Source organism: Bos javanicus, chromosome 16, assembly GCF_032452875.1.
Source record: "Bos javanicus breed banteng chromosome 16, ARS-OSU_banteng_1.0, whole genome shotgun sequence".
Lineage (NCBI taxonomy): Eukaryota > Metazoa > Chordata > Mammalia > Artiodactyla > Bovidae > Bos > Bos javanicus.
Genome location: NC_083883.1, coordinates 19,627,622 through 19,643,399, shown reverse-complemented (window position 1 = coordinate 19,643,399; position 15,778 = coordinate 19,627,622). Strand labels below are relative to the sequence as shown.

General features: G+C 43.5%; 1 protein-coding gene and 1 long non-coding RNA gene across 2 annotated transcripts in view; one reads left to right on the top strand and one right to left on the bottom strand.

Moving 5' to 3' along the window:
• Nucleotides 1-15,778, top strand: part of LOC133227578 (usherin-like) — a 77,705-nt gene that overhangs the window by 4,621 nt on the left and 57,306 nt on the right. Inside the window, exon 2 of the mRNA XM_061382189.1 lies at nucleotides 109-430. Within this exon, the coding sequence (XP_061238173.1) occupies nucleotides 109-430 (322 nt within the window). The remainder of the gene's footprint in view (nucleotides 1-108; nucleotides 431-15,778) is intronic.
• Nucleotides 6,237-7,742, bottom strand: LOC133227582 (uncharacterized). The gene is made up of 2 exons (XR_009729879.1): nucleotides 7,509-7,742; nucleotides 6,237-6,988 (listed from the first exon to the last, which is right to left on the bottom strand). It is a non-coding gene; the product is annotated as an uncharacterized LOC133227582 (long non-coding RNA).

Here is a 15,778-nt window from a genome sequence, read left to right as displayed (position 1 = left end):
TCTGTCTTCCCCCACCCCCACCCCCAGAAAACACTTGGTCTTTTAAAGATTCTTCCCATGAAAATAGATTTTGCCAATAATGGGTCATTTCTGCCTTGTGTCCTGAAGGTATGAAGTTCGAATCCAAGCCTGCACCAGGCTGGGCTGTGTGTCAAGTGACTGGACATCCATAGAGACCCTGGAGGTTGCACCGCAGCAGCAACCCCCTCCCCATCTAGAGGTGCAGATGGCTCCAGGGGGGTTCCAGCCCACCGTTTCCCTTCTGTGGACAGGACCCCTCCAACCAAATGGAAAAGTTTTATATTATGAATTGTACAGAAGACAAATAGCAACTCAGCCTGAAAAGTCAAAACCAGTGCTAGCCTATAATGGAAGCTCAAGCTCTTTTATGGATGTCGAACTACTGCCTTTTACAGAGTATGAATACCAGGTAAGAAGCGGGTGTTATCAACTCACTCTCAGTTGGCGGGCACACATCAGTGCCTACTTGAAGAATTGCTTGCTGTCTATAAAGTCACTTAAAGAAACATGGGGCTTAAGGAGTTTAATAATATTCTTTTTTAAAAAAACTTAAGCAGTAAATGGGGCTTCCCTGGTGGCTCAGATGGTAAAGCATCTGCCTGCAATGCGGAAGACCCGGGTTCAATTCCTGGGTTGGGAAGATCCCCTGGAGCAGGAAATGGTAATCCACTCCAGCACTCTTGCCTGGAAAATCCCATGGACTGAGGAGCCTGATAGGCTACAGTCCATGGGGTTGCAAAGAGTCGGACACGACTGAGCGACTTCCCTCATGACTGAGCGACTTCACTAAGCAGTAAATGAGGGAGGAAAAGGCATATTCATTTGCCTTCTTCGTTTTCTTGATTCTTGATCCATGTGATACATGCTTGTTATTCCCAGGTAGATTTCAGGTGAAGTATTAGCATTTCTTATTAATGAGGTGGTTTCTATCATTAAGCTTCTTTCTGTCAGTGTTGCCTTGGCTGCAAATACTCCTTGTGAAAAGATCACTTTGAAGATAACTCATGAATTGTAAAGAGAGAAAATAAAATCTAATGAGCAAGTGTCTCCAGCCCCTGTGCTGAGAAAAGTCTAGTGGAAACAACTAATCTGGGCATGAGAATGAAATAAATTTTGTAGGAGCACAGCCTAAAAAAAGAGGACTTTACATACCCCTAAAAAGCCAGGCAGAGAAGGCAATGGTACCCCACTCCAGTACTCTTGCCTGAAGAGTCCCATGGACAGAGGAGCCTGGCAGGCTGCAGTCCATGGGGTCACTGAGGGTCGGACACGACTGAACGACTTCACTTTCACTTTTCACTTTCATACATTGGAGAAGGAAATGGCAGCCCACTCCAGTGTTCTTGCCTGGAGAATCCCAGGGACGGGGGAGGCTGGTGGGCTGCCGTCTATGGGGCTGCACAGAGTCGGACACGACTGAAGCGACTTAGCAGCAGCAAAAAGCCAGGAATGAAGAATACTCTGAAGGTATTTTGAAATCAATAGAAGACTTCCCTTAGGTTTGTTTTGTTTGCCGTCAGAGTGCATTTGCAGTTTTCTTGTAACAAGCAGCCCCCGTTCCTGTGCGGGAGTGACTCCCCACCCGTGCTCAGGCTTCAGGCTTGGTGGCAGTGTTAATCAACACGTCAGGCTGTCATATAGCCAAGTGGTGGGCACCTGAGTCATATTCAGCCCCTCAGACTTGCCTGGGGCTTGATCTCCAGCAAAGTGACTCAGAATTTTAAAAGGTGGAACTAACTCAAGGTAAAATATCTCTAATTTCAATCCAAAAGCTTTTCTTATCCTTGCCATTTCCAAGCCTGGTTCCTCAACTGTTCTTTTAATTACACATCCCTTGGTATCTGAGGGTGGGGTTGGCTCCAGGAACCCTACAGATACCAAAATCTGTATAAATTGGCATAGTATTTGCATATAACCTACACACAGCCTCTTCAGTTTAATTCATCTCTAGATTATTTATAATACCTAATACAATGAAAGTGCCACATAAATAGGTGTAAATACAGTATAAACACTATGTAAATAGCTGTAGGCACATGGAAAATTCAAGATTTATTTTTTGGAGTTTTTGTCAAAAACTTTTTTATTGAATCCATGGATACAGAAGTCATGAACAAGGAGAGCTGACTGTGCTCCCAATAAGCTCCCTTTTGCTTAAGTCAGAATCAGCTTCTCTTGCTTACAGTTTCAAAGGAAGCTTGCTGAATGATGCAAGCACTATGTGCCCGGCAGAAGACCAAGTACAATTTTCTAAAAGAGGAAACTGGGCCTCTTAGGAAACTAAGCCAAGAGCTTACCATAACCAGAAATAATAAAACCACAAAGTCAGCAGGAATATGGTGAGCAAATCAATGGGGACAATGACCAGAGGTAACATTTTAAGTGTCAAAGGAATATGTTTTAGGCCTATAATATATGGGACAAATTTCCCAGTGAAGTTAGTAAGAATTGAGACTATAAATTCATTTTTGAATGGTTTGGAGATGTACACAGATAGAAATCCATAACCCCTTGTTTGTAATCCCAAATCTAAAAATGTCTTAAAAACAAGATTTTATCTAGGTTTGGCACAACTCATTTAGCAGCAAAACCCATTCTAAACAAACCTGAAGCTATTTATAGCATTTATTTATCCAATTTAAAGTGAATATTTATGTATTTTACCTCAGAAACATTATGTTTTATTACAAGAGCATTCTGGGGCCATTGCAAAATATACAGTGTGTGCATGTTAATAACTCCAAAACTTACAGAACAGGTATTTAAAAACACATCAATTCCCAAGGGTTTATGGTAAGGATTGTGATTTATGTCATGGAGGAACAAAATACCCATTGATGCCACAGTTGGAAACAGAATTTGGTTAAAAACAGCTAGAACCTATGTAGCCATCTTTTTGTGCTTTATCATTATCTTTACAGGAAAGTGTCAAGTTATCAGAGACTCTCTGTCAATTATCTAGCCTGCTTTATGAATAAAACTGCACCTTTGGAAGAGAACTGGATGGAATCAGCATAAGATATTGATATTTGGCCTCTCTTTAGACAAAGCTAAGTGATCCGTGGATACTAAAAGTGAACCAGTGATTATAGCTTCTTTGGCATCAAGTGTCATTGAGTTAAATAATTGGCTGCGTCATCTGTAAAGTCTTAGCTAAATTTTCTAAGGAATGGTAAACCCCAAGCGTGTGCCTTAACTCTGTCAGTTTTCTCACTGTTGGAGGATGGAGGGAATGAAATGTGCTCACTGAACTGAGAAGGTATCTTGAGACCAAAAAATGAAACAGGCTTCTCCATAGAATCAATTTATTATATTTACAGGCTCAGCTGGTAAAGAATCTGCCTGCAATGTAGGAGACCTGGGTTCGATCCCCAGGTTGGGAAGATCCTCTAGAGGAGGGAAAGGCTACCCACTCCAGCATTCTGGCCTGGAGAATTCCATGGACTGTATAATCCATGGGGTCTCAAAGAGTTGGACACGACTGAGCGACTTTCAGTCACTCACTCACTCATGGCATATTTGGGCTTCCCTGATAGCTCAGTTGGTAAAGAATCCACCTGCAATGCAGGAGACCTGTTTCAACTCCTGGGTCAGGAATATCCACAGGAGAAGGGATAGACTATCCTCTCCAGTATTCTCGGGCTTCCCTTGTGGCTCAGCTGGTAAAGAATCTGCCTGCAATGCGGGAGACCTGGGTTCGATCACTGGATTTGGAAGATCCTCTGGAGAAGGGAAAGGCTACCCACTCCAGTATTCTGGCCATTTAGGAGAATTCCATGGACAGTATAGTCCATGGAGTCACAAAGACATGACTGAGTGACTTTCACAGGGTGGGATTGGGCAGGCAAAGACCCAGAAGCATTGGCAGCTGTACTGTGTATCATGAAGGGACCGTTGGGACAATTTTATAGTTAACCTAAAGTAGGGGATACGTGCTGAGAAACAGGATGTGCATTTCTAAGTCAGGGTTTATGAATGGGTAACTAGTTTTGTTACCTATTAGAATATTCATTGGAAGGACTGATGAAGCTGAAACTCCAAAAATTTGGCCACCTGATGTGAAGAACTGACTCATTAGAAAAGATCCTGATGCTGGGAAGAATTGAAGGCAGGAGGAGAAAGGGACGACAGAGGATGAGATGGTTGGATGGCATCACAGACTTGATGGATATGAGTATGGGCAAGCTCTGGGAGTTGGTGATGAACAGGGAAGCCTGGTGTGCTGCAGTCCATGGGGTTACCAAGAGTCAGACATGACTGAGTAAACTGAACTGAACTAGTTTTGTGAGAACTGGGAATATCTCAGCAAAGGTCTTTATCATTGTTTGGAGAGTAACAGAGCACAGAGGCCTCCTGGTCCTAATGATTATTAAACAATATATTAACTACAAGCCCTTGATGACAGAGAAGTGATTCACTGCACAGTACAGTCCTGGGTAGGGTCAGTGGAAGGACAGGAAAAAAATGTATGAGCCCAGTATGGTGTCAGTGATGCTAACAGGCATACACTCACCAGGAGCTAAGAATAACCAGGTACCAAGGGACCCACATTTCAGAGGAGAGATGAGTTAAGAACCTCAGGCTATGCTGTCTATTATGTAACTGTTACTACCAGCCCTGTGTCATGTTCTTCCTCCATATTCAGTTCACCTAAATGAAATTATTTAATTTGATTTTCATTTGATTTCTAATTTGTATTTACTAGCTAATCCCATGTTATATAGAAAACAGGAGAAAAAAATCTAGCCTATCAGCCCCAAAACCCAGTTCTTACAAGAAATATTTTGAAAAATATAGATTAAATGCCAAAATAAATGAACTAAAATATTGGATTTATTTAGCCTGTGCAAATGCTGAGTCTTTATAGATCCTGAGTTATCTTACAGAAGTCATTTAGGAAGTAATGTACTAAAAGAATTGATTTCCCTTTAACAAAGAACATTTTGTCTTTGAGATGAATTTGAATTGTTCTCAAACCTGTCTAAGGATTACTTTTCTGCAAGTTGCTTTTTAGAAAGCACCTTTATTGTCCTAAAATCATCAGTTTACCCACCATGCCAGTGATTTGACTGACCCTCCTACAGAGGATTGTGTTTTGAGATAATCCATATATTTGTAGGAGATGAAAACAAAGAACTTAGAAACTGCCCAGAGATAGAAACCTATTCCATCAGAAGCATGGTAATGATCTGTGGTTGGGTAGGTGGCCATCCACCTGATGTGCCTAATGGGTATCAGATGGCCCCCTATTATTGTATTCATACCTGGTTTTGAGTTAAATCATTGATGGCAGCTTCAAAAATTTAGTTATGTGGGAAGAAGAAGACAGTATTCCCTATGTTATCACATAGAGGGGTCCTGCTACTTGCCACTTACAAACTCAATTACATACTCACAAATGTCAATAGAATGGAAAGATGCCTTTAATCAACAATGTAGCTGTACACCTCTGATTGAGACCTGAATCCAGTCTTTTAACTGATATCGTACCTGGTCTCAGGTTCTTAATGTCTGTCTCATTGCAGAAAGAATTCAGTGAGAGACAAAGTAGATGTATTTAGAGAGAAATACTCCACAGACTGTGGTCCATCTCAGAAAGTGAGAGACCTTGAAGTATGATGTGGTTAATTTTTATGGGCTGGGTAATTTCATAGGCTAATGAGTGGGGGGAATATTCTAGCTATTTTGGGGAAGGGGATGGGGATTTTCAGGAATTGGGAATCCCACTTTTTAACCTTTGTGGTCTGTTTTGTATCTGTCATGACATCTGTGGGTGTGTCATTTAGCTTGCTGACATGTTACAGTGAGCATTTAATGAGACTGAAGTTCCACTGGATGTTAAATCTTCTGCCATCTTGGACCTTGCTGGTTTTAAACGATTTTTTTTCATGGTGGGCTGCAGTCCATGGGGTCGCTAAGAGTCGGGCACGACTGAGCAACTTCACTTTCACTTTTCACTTTCACACATTGGAGAAGGAAATGGCAACCCACTCCAGTGTTCTTACCTGCAGAATCCCAGGGACGGCGGAGCCTGGTGGGCTGCCGTTTATGGGGCCGCACAGAGTTGGACACGACTGAAGCGACTTAGCAGCAGCAGCAGCATAGTGTCATTCTTTTAAATGTTGTGCGCCCTGCCCCCTTCCCTCTTATTTCAAGAATAGCAGCAATCTGGAAGGATGGTAGATTTAGCATCCCCGAAAAACTGTCTCAGAAGATTCTGTTCGGTCATGAAAGCTTTTAATGTCAGATAATCATTGACACAGAGGATCAGAGTCATTGTCCCCTGCTGTGAGCAGGCTTGTGATCATCTTCTAGATCTTATCTTGTTCACACAGTCTGATCACACAGTTTGTTCAGGAGATTACTGAAGGGGAAGCTAGGGGAGAGACCTGGTCATCTGTTAATTACTTAGTCTTCATTTCTATTTCTTTGATCTAAGGAAGGAACCAACAAATTAGGCTAGGTCAAAAGATGTGCTTGGGCTGGAGTGGAGTAGAGCATGGGAGTGCTTGCTTTAAAAGTTAGTTACAATATACCTTTGCTAAAATAAGAAAAGCGGCTTCCTGCCGAGGGTGGTTTCCTGCAAAGAGCTGCTGACAAATCCCCACTTGTCAGAACATCAGTCCATTTCTGTGGGATTAGGGGTGAAGTTCTATCTTCTGTGATTTCTTCATGCTGATACAGGGCACTGTATTCTCAGAGTGGAAGATGTCAGCATGGGTCTAGAGCATCTCTTTGCTGACTGTTTTCGTTGCCCCCTTACACATACAGACAGAGCAAGCTACAATTATTATGATACCTACAAAGATATAGAGTAGTAATGTTAATGCCATCCCCTTGAGACCAGTTCTTGGAATTGTGCTAGCCACAGATTCAGTACTGCTCAAGATGGAGCAGCTTATATCATAGCTCCAGTCAGATCATCACGCAGTTAGCTTTCTTCTTCCCGGGACTGTTGTAAGAATATCTGTAAAACAAGTCAGAAATATGCATCAGACTCTGAGTCTGTGACTCTGTTGTCCTAATCGTTTACTGTTGGGTTTGGTACTTGCATGGGAGGAGACCCTGCAGGGTTTTGCTCCAGTCCACCTCGTCTATATTAATTCTTTGACCTGATGACCAATGATAGACCTCTGGGCAAGAGAATAGTGCATGGATAAATTCTGATAAACAGGAGGGTCAAAAAGTATCTGGAGAAAGAGATTCTTACTGAGAGGGGGAGAATCATTTGCTACAGAAGATTTGGGAGGCAAAATGGTCACCTCATAATGACTCATGCAACCAATTTGGGAAGTAGCATGTTTGAAGCAGGCAAAAGCTGTGTGACTTTACAAGCATTTCCAAAGTTTTCAGTAATACCTCAAAATTGGATACCCTAAAGGTAGTAGACTCAGGATTTATAGTACAAAAGAATTGCCTAAAGAGTACATTCACAATGCAAATACCCAGGGGTGGGGGCAGAGATTCCCAGAAATCTGCATTTTTACCCAGCAGCTTAGATGGTCCACATCCTCTCTTTTTTGAGAAATACTGCCCCGGAGGGTACAGGGATGTTGCTATGCTACTTAAGCTCGATTTTCAGGTGCTGATTTCTTAAATCAGTGGTTCTCATCCCTGACTGCACATTAAAATCACCTGGGGAACTTTAACAACATTCCGGTTGCCAAGGCCCCATCCCCCTGTAGTTCTAATTCTGGGGTGGGTCCAGGCTTCGGTGCATTTCAAAAGGTCCCCAGGTGACTCTAATGTACAACCAGGGTTGAGAATTATAGTCCTAAAGCATCGTAAACTGATTGCCTAAGTAAGTGAACCCAGCTCCCCACAAGTGCCTAATTTACATGATGATAATTGATGGCCAGCCTATTTACCTTGGTCTGTCCATGACTTCCCTGAACCAGTTCTCTTTATTGTTTTGGTATGAAGCTGGAAAGAGGAACAGAATATATAACCTGCTAAAGCTCATGTCTTCAATTAATCAAATAATTTCATTTGCACTTCCTCTTGGATTTTGTTTGGTTATGGTTGTTATTTCATTTTGTTTTGTTTCTCATTTGGGAGGCCTGGATTTTGGTGAGAAGAGTTAACACGACCGTCATTGAAAATGGGAATTTTCTAGTTTGATTCATTTCAACACAGCTTCCAGATTGCTGGGTTTCATAAAACGAGTGATGATCTATAAATCACAGAAATTTGGAATTTTTTGAAAAAAGGTTTATTTATGGCTGCACTGGGTCTCTGTTGCTGTGGGAGGGCTTTCTCTAGTTGTGGCAGAGGCTTCTCTCCGTTGCCGTGTGCAGACTTCTCGTTGCAGTGGCTTCTCTTGTTGCGGAGCATGGGCTCTAAGGCCTGAGGGCTCTAGGGTGTTGACTCAGTGGTTGTGGCATTTGGACTTAGTCGCTGTCTGGCATGTGGGATCCTCCCAGACCAGGGATGGAACCTGTGTCCCCTCCATCTTCCCCTCCATCAGCAAGCAGACTCTAAATGAATAGACCACCAGGGAAACTCAGAAATTTGGAATTAAAAAAATATATATTTCACAAGGATAAATGGGCTGACTTTGCTGAGTGATGAAGTGCAGGTTCTCATCAAAGAATAGACATTTGTGAATTTCAGATACAATTTTGTTTACCAAAACCCAATTTTCAAACAACTCTGCAAATGTGTGGATCGTACATAAATGAGATGCCTCTTTGCTAAATGAAATTCTTCCAGTGCACAGACCTTTTCCTTAAATAGAGATTATAGGCTTGCTAGAGGATGAGATGGCTGGATGGCATCACTGACTCGATGGACATGAGTCTGAGTGAACTCCGGGAGTTTGTGATGGACAGGGAGGCCTGGCGTGCTGCGATTCATGGGGTTGCAAAGAGTCAGACACGACTGAGCGACTGAACTGAACTGAACTGATGCTACAAAATACTTACACATTTGGTAGGAATTTTTTTTTTTTCCACAGACAATACTCATTTCTATCATCAATGCTTTCAAAATTGGGATGTACAAATATATATGATGTAAAAGCTCCACAGATTCTATGTGGGGAAGTTCTTAATTGTTCAGCAAGCAAATTAAGATAGCAGTCTCTCCACAGGCTTCAGAGACGGACCTGGGCGTGTATCTGCTTTTATAAGAAGCCTCAGCTTTGGCCTGCGGGGAGAGAGCTGAGGCCAGTGAGTGGTTCTCAGTAACTGCGCCTTCATATTCATACACCCGCTTAAGGCCACAATGACTCATCATGGATTTACGAGGGCTGTCATGGCTCCCCTTTCATTGAATCCTGCTGTCAGTGACTTAATTCGCTTTCCTGAAACTTCCCCACTTTGACAGATTTTTTTCGATAAGCACCCCCACACACGCAGGGTCTCTGAAGGCTTCTGGGGCCTCGTGACTGGATGACTGAGACACAGCAAATAGCCTTGGAGGAAATCCCATGTGTGACTCACTGGCGTGTGGGTCTAATCTCTGAGCCGCCCAGAGTGGCAGTCTGCTACTTACTAACAGACTGACACTGCCCCCGAACAGTTCTGTCTGAGGATTTATGCAGGAGAGGCTGGGAGGAATGGCTATGGGGGAGATGTACTGGGGGTCCCTACTGCTCCTGCCCCAAGCGCTATGTGACGACTCCAGGAGGGGACAGTGGAGGCCTTCTCTGCACCAGCCCCCACGGAAGGTTCCCACAGTGTGGGCGACAAGCTATCAACAGAAGGCAGGAGCAGAAAGGATGGCAGGTTTTAGTTCTTTATCCCTATTTCTGGATCCTTGAGCAAATTAACTTCCTTCAGCCTTTCCTCACCTGGAAGTAGCAGCTCTTTCCAGTTCTAGATTCTGGGGCCTAAGTGGGGGGTCATCTCCAAGCACACGCTTTTAAAAATTCTCATCAGGGACTTCTGTGGCAGTCCAGTGGTTAAGATTCCGTATTTCCACTGCCGAGGGCATAGGTTCATTCCCTGGTCGGGGAAATAAGATCCCATGTGCCTCTCAGTATGCCCAAACAAACAACAACAAAATTAAAAATTCCCATGAAACGTTAGCTTCTCTTGATTGGCCTTGGTCATCTATAATTTGAAAACCTCACAGAATACATGCTGACCCTAAGCAACTTGATTTTCTAATAGTATTTAGGTGTAAGTTGTATCAAAGCATGTACGTGTATAAACAGCAAGATCCTGTTGTACAGCACAGGGAGCTATATTCAGTTCCCCTGTGGTAAACCATCATGGAAAAGAATATGAAAAGGAACACATGTATGTATAAGTGAGTCACTTTGCTGTATAGCCGAAATTAGCACAACATTGGAAATCAACTATAATTCAATACAATTTTTTTAAAAAGTCAGTGAGGCTGTGAGACCAGTTTATATACTAATAGTCATGTCATTGTGCTTAGTCGCTCAGTCATGTCTGACTCTTTTTGACCCCGTGGACTGCAGCCCTCCAGGCTCCTCTGTCCATGGGGATTCTCCAGGCAAGAATCCTAGAGTGGGTTCCCATGCCCTCCTCCAGGGGAACTTCCAAACCCAGGGATTGAACCCGGGTCTCCCACATTGCAGGTGGATTCTTTACCATCTGAGTCACCAGGGAAGCCCAAGAATACTGGAGTGGGTAGCCTATCCCTTCTCCAGGGGATCTTCCTGACCCAGGAATCGAACTGGAGTCTCCTGCATTGCAGACAGGTTCTTTACCAGCTGAGCTACCAGGGAAGCCCAGTCATGTCACCACCAAAATGGATATATGAGAAGATCAGTAGCGATGCTTCTGAAACCTAGTTTATTTACTAGTAGATTTATCGAATGAATTAGAAGTATATTGTAAAATATAAATGGAAATACATAACAAACCTAATTTATTTAGTTCACTAAATAAGAGTCCCACGTAAGTCCTTGAGAAAATTTACATCATCCATATGGTATCATAACTATTTTGCTATAATTGGTAGAAAGACAATTTTCCCTTAAACGGAAGACAGTTGCTTCTGTTCACCTGTCTGGGAAAGGGACTAAAGACGTTCCTTGAAACCAAGGAAAAGGTGCACTTTTCTGTCTCTGAAGAATCTCTCTCAAAATGCAGGACTTGATGCTGTTAGATTCATCCCTTATCTCCTTTCTTTGCCTCAGATTGTCTTTATTGGGCTTCATTCCATACCAGTCTCTCTCCAGGCATCAGAGTAAATTACTACCCCAGTGCTTCCTGACTCAAACCTTCTCTGTGTTTCGGTTTCCTTGTCTTTGAATTGTGGGTAGAAACACCACTGAACTCCTGGGCTTGCTTTGGAATTAAATGTGTTGAAACATGAATGTGCTTAGGTCAGTACCTCATACATAGAAACTATTCACACCGAACAGTAATAACAGCTAGTATTATGATAACTGTCCCACTTCAGAGTGGAAATGATCTTGGGTGGCCTCGGCCTGCAGGGGCTTGAAGCAGGATTTCAGTTCCTGGCTAGAGATTGAAGTTGGCCCATGGCAATGAGAGCCCTGAATCCCAGCCACTAGACTTCTGGGGACCAGTGGCCAATGAAAAGGTCCTGGCCCATCAGCTGTGTAGAAATGAATTTCCACATAGAGACGGAAAGTAGTGAAGCAGATAACGTGTTTATTAGAAGGAAAAAAAGTACAGTATGTGTCGATGGACACATGGGTAGACTCAAAGAGAGTTATGCCTTCTCTCTCTTTGGTTTGAATCACTTATGTGGGGCATTTCTTCTGGGTTTCCTTTGGCCAGTCATCTTGCTTTGCCTGCTTCTGAGTCTATTTGGTTTATCTTGGGGTCCTCCCACACGTACGCCCACATCTTTTAGCCAAGATGCCTTCCAGACAAGAGGCCCATGGCAGTCGACATTACTTACTATGGGGTGATACCCCCTCCCTTTTTGACCTCCAGGGAGCCTTTCTGTACCTGTGTAGTCAGGAAGGTCTCCTTGACTTCAAGAATGAAGAATATGTGGTCTTTTATCTCTAATCTGAGTACAGCTCAACTTCCTCTTGGAAGAGACATCAACTGTTCAGTCTGGGGCCCATCTATCTCCTGCCTCAGTAAGGACTTCTCTCTCCCTCTATCTATAGGTCAATCAAGGGCAGGAATCTTTTTTTTTTTCTAATTAATTAATTTTTGGCTCTGCTGGGTCTTCACTGCTGCACTGACTTTTCTCCAGTTGCAAAAGGCGGGGGCTACTCTCTAGTTTTGGGTCACTGGCTTCCCATTGAAGTGGCCTCTTCTATTGCAGAGTACAGGCTCTAGGGCACGTGGACTTCAGTAGTGGCAGTGCCCAGACTCTAGAGCTTAGGCCCAATAGTCGTGGTACATGGGCTCCTTGAAATGGGGGATCTTCCAGGCTCAGGGATGGAACTCATGTTTCCTGCATTGGCAGGTGGTTTCTTTACCACTGAGCCAACAGAGAAGCCCCAGGACAGGACTCTTACTGATGTACTAACACCTTGCACCTTCCTGTAAACAAGAGGACGGAGAACTGTGATGAAACAGGCCTGGGCATGAGACCCCCTCCTCCACTCAGGGCTTCCTGGGTGGGAGATACCTTTAGCTAGAAACCAGAGCTGCCCCAGAACACTGAACACAGCAGCCCTGCTATGTAGAATAGTTAGAAACCTCATGTTCTCTCGCATTCGATGCTCTCAACCATCCTGTTCTTCCAGGTGAAAATGCTAAGTGAAAATCATGCAGGTTGAGCAAGATACTTAAGTTCTCATAGCCTCACTTGCTCATTAAAAATGGGTGCATAATGAGAACCCAATTTTGTGTGTGGAGCAGCATGCCTGCTGCATAGTAGAGCCACCTCCCCACTCTACCTTCACTGTTCAGTTACTGAGTCCTGCTCAACTCTGCCACCCCATGGGCTGCAGCACACCAGGCTCCTCTGTCCTCCACCGTCTCCCAGAGTTTGCTCAATTCAGGTCCATTGAGTGGATGATGCTAGCTAATCATCCCATTCTCTGCTGCCCATTTCCCTTTGCCTTCAATCTTTCCCAGCATCAGGGTCTTTTCCAGTGAACAGTATGAAGGATATGACACTGGAAGATGAGCCCCACAGGTTGGAAGGTGTCCAGTATGCTAGTGGGGAAGACCAGGGGGCAGTTACTAATAACTCCAGAAAAATGAAGCAACTGGGCCAAAGCAGAAACTATCCTCAGCGTCTCACTAAATAAAAGAAGGTACTTTCTTCCAAGAGAGAAAAGAGGCAGGTTAAGAAAACTCTTATGTCTCTCAACAGTCATTAATACAATGTTAGAATGCAAACATCTCTAATTAAGAGCACAGTTGGTCCTGAAGATGCAGTGCTCCTTTGATGAAAGAGTTCAACCTTTCTTGTCCTTGCTACTCTCTTCCCAGGAAAGGAATAACATGTCCATGTTTGCACAGCTAAGATTCCCTCCAACTCTGATAGTCTGATTCCACATTTCTGTGACTAGCGACATGCTTCAAATTGTTTATTTTCTTGTGCCATCACTCTTAACTCATTCCTTTCCTAAGCCTTTTTTTTTTTTTTGTATTACATTTAGAGAAAATTCATTGAGCACCTTGTCTGTTTGGCTTTGGACTTGCATTTAATTAAGTATGAATCCCACTAACGTATTTCTGACCAGTGTGGAGGCTGATGTTTGGTTAGTTTCTCCCATGAGATGTAAGCTGCTCCCACCCACAATTCCCGCAGCTCAAGGTCTTAAATGATTTATTGATATTGGCTGACTCTAGCCGTGCGTGTGCTCTAAAACCCTAGAGCCTGAGCGCCACTGCTTAGACTGAAGGCCGTCAGGACATTCCGTGAACAGAAATCTGAATTCTGCCACTTGGTCCAGGGACTGTGTCCTTTTTAGCCTTCGGGTTTTGTGTTCCAACAGGAGGTCATTTCTACCTGTTTGTACGAGAGCATACAGGAGCAATGCTGGTTCACATATATGCAGGCCCCTGTCTTTTTCTGTCCCTCAGGGTGTCCCCTAGGACTCTATTCCTAAGCCCCTACCATTGGCAATCTCTACATTGCCTTTGAGACAAGTTACTCATCTGAAGATGGGTTGTTTCTCACCCTCCTTCAGACCCAGTTCATTTAAGCCATGTTTGAGCCTCCTGTCTCTTGTTGGAAGCTCCTTTGCTGGACGTAAAGCATTCAATGCAACAAGATTTCCTCTAAGCGAATGTAGATAATGTAGAATTCTGATCTGCCCCCATGGCTCTTCACAACTGGTTCCTGCTCCTCAGGGTAGTTGTAAAAGGAGAAGGCTGTATAAAGTCACCCAAAACTTAGGTCCTGTATGAATATCCAGGAAAGAGTGAGACATATTTCCTTCTTCCCCTTTAGCCTCTAAGCTGAGAATTTCATAACTTGTCATTATTAAGCACCCACCAAGTTCAAAGTGTATGTTGAGTTGCTGGGATTGGAACTAGAAGCTAAAAACCATGGACTCTACCCCCCAGAGGCTTAAAGTTTAGTTAATAAGGTAAAGAAACACACCCATGAACAATGTACTCATAAAAATACACGGATGGTAGTGTAAGCTGTGAAGACAGAGATTTGAGTGATGGCACAACAGACCTAGGGAGAAACAGACATGTCCTCAACCAGGAACAGCACAGTCTCCACACCAAACCCTCCTGGACACACTCTTTCCACTCTGGCCAGATCGTCTTGAGGAGTTCCTTGATATTAAAGATTGAATATCATACCCTAGGGGCTTCCCAGGTGGTTTAGTGGTGAAGACTCTGCCTGCCAATGCAGGAGATGCAGATTCAATCCCTGAGTGAGGAAGATCCCCCAGAGAAGGAAATGACAACCCACTCCAGTGTTCTTGCCTGCGAAATCCCAGGGGCAGAGGAAGAGCCTGGTGGGCTACAGTCCATGGGGTTGCAAAAGAGTTGGACCTGACTGAGTGAGTAAACATCATCATTCCATAGAGACTATTCAGTCTCGCAAAAAAAATGCTCTTCCATATCTCTCCATTCTTATGAGCAAACGCCTCTCTTAGCCTACCCACCATGATTGGTACCTGGTAAAGGTTCAAAATGTTCTCTCCTTTGTCAATCAGGATTTCAGCAGGAAGTAGCATACTCAAACGTGCATTTAAGGAAAGTTTAATGAAAAGGCTACATATGAGCAGTGGGCAGGATGAAGAGAATCAACAAGGGATGTTGACATACCTAGGGTCTAGCCATCATTGGGAGCTAATACCTTACCCTCTAGACCTAAAGGGGCAAGGGGAAGAAGCTGTTTCTGTAACTCAGTAAATGTTATAACCAGTGGGGAGGGGCTGCCCTGGAGAAGCTGCGTTCATGGAGAAGGAACACAGCCTGTTGCCAAACTGGGATGCCAGAGAGAGAGAAGGAGAAAGTGACAACTCTCTCTTTTTGTAAAGCGGGCCACCGAGCAGAGAAGGGCAGAGAATGGATCTGGAGGCAAAGAGAAAATCCCCCATACCCCAAGTGGGTGCTGTTTCTCACCCAAGTTATGACAATGCCTTTCCAGGAGAATTCTTTCTGGGCTGGAGGATCACCTGGCAAACTTTGGCTTGCCACTCTATGATTATTGATAAAACACTTGGTAAATCTAAGTACTTGAACTAATGGTTTATTTCCATTAAATTCCAAACATCTTGATCTCTATGAAGCTGTCACATCTAGAGAGAGTAGCAAAAATGTTAACATATTGAAGTAAATCAGATGCCTTCGATAGAAATCTTTAAGAAGACGGTCAAGACTTTATCTTGTAAATTGATTTATCTATCTGTTAATGTATCTGGTCATTACTA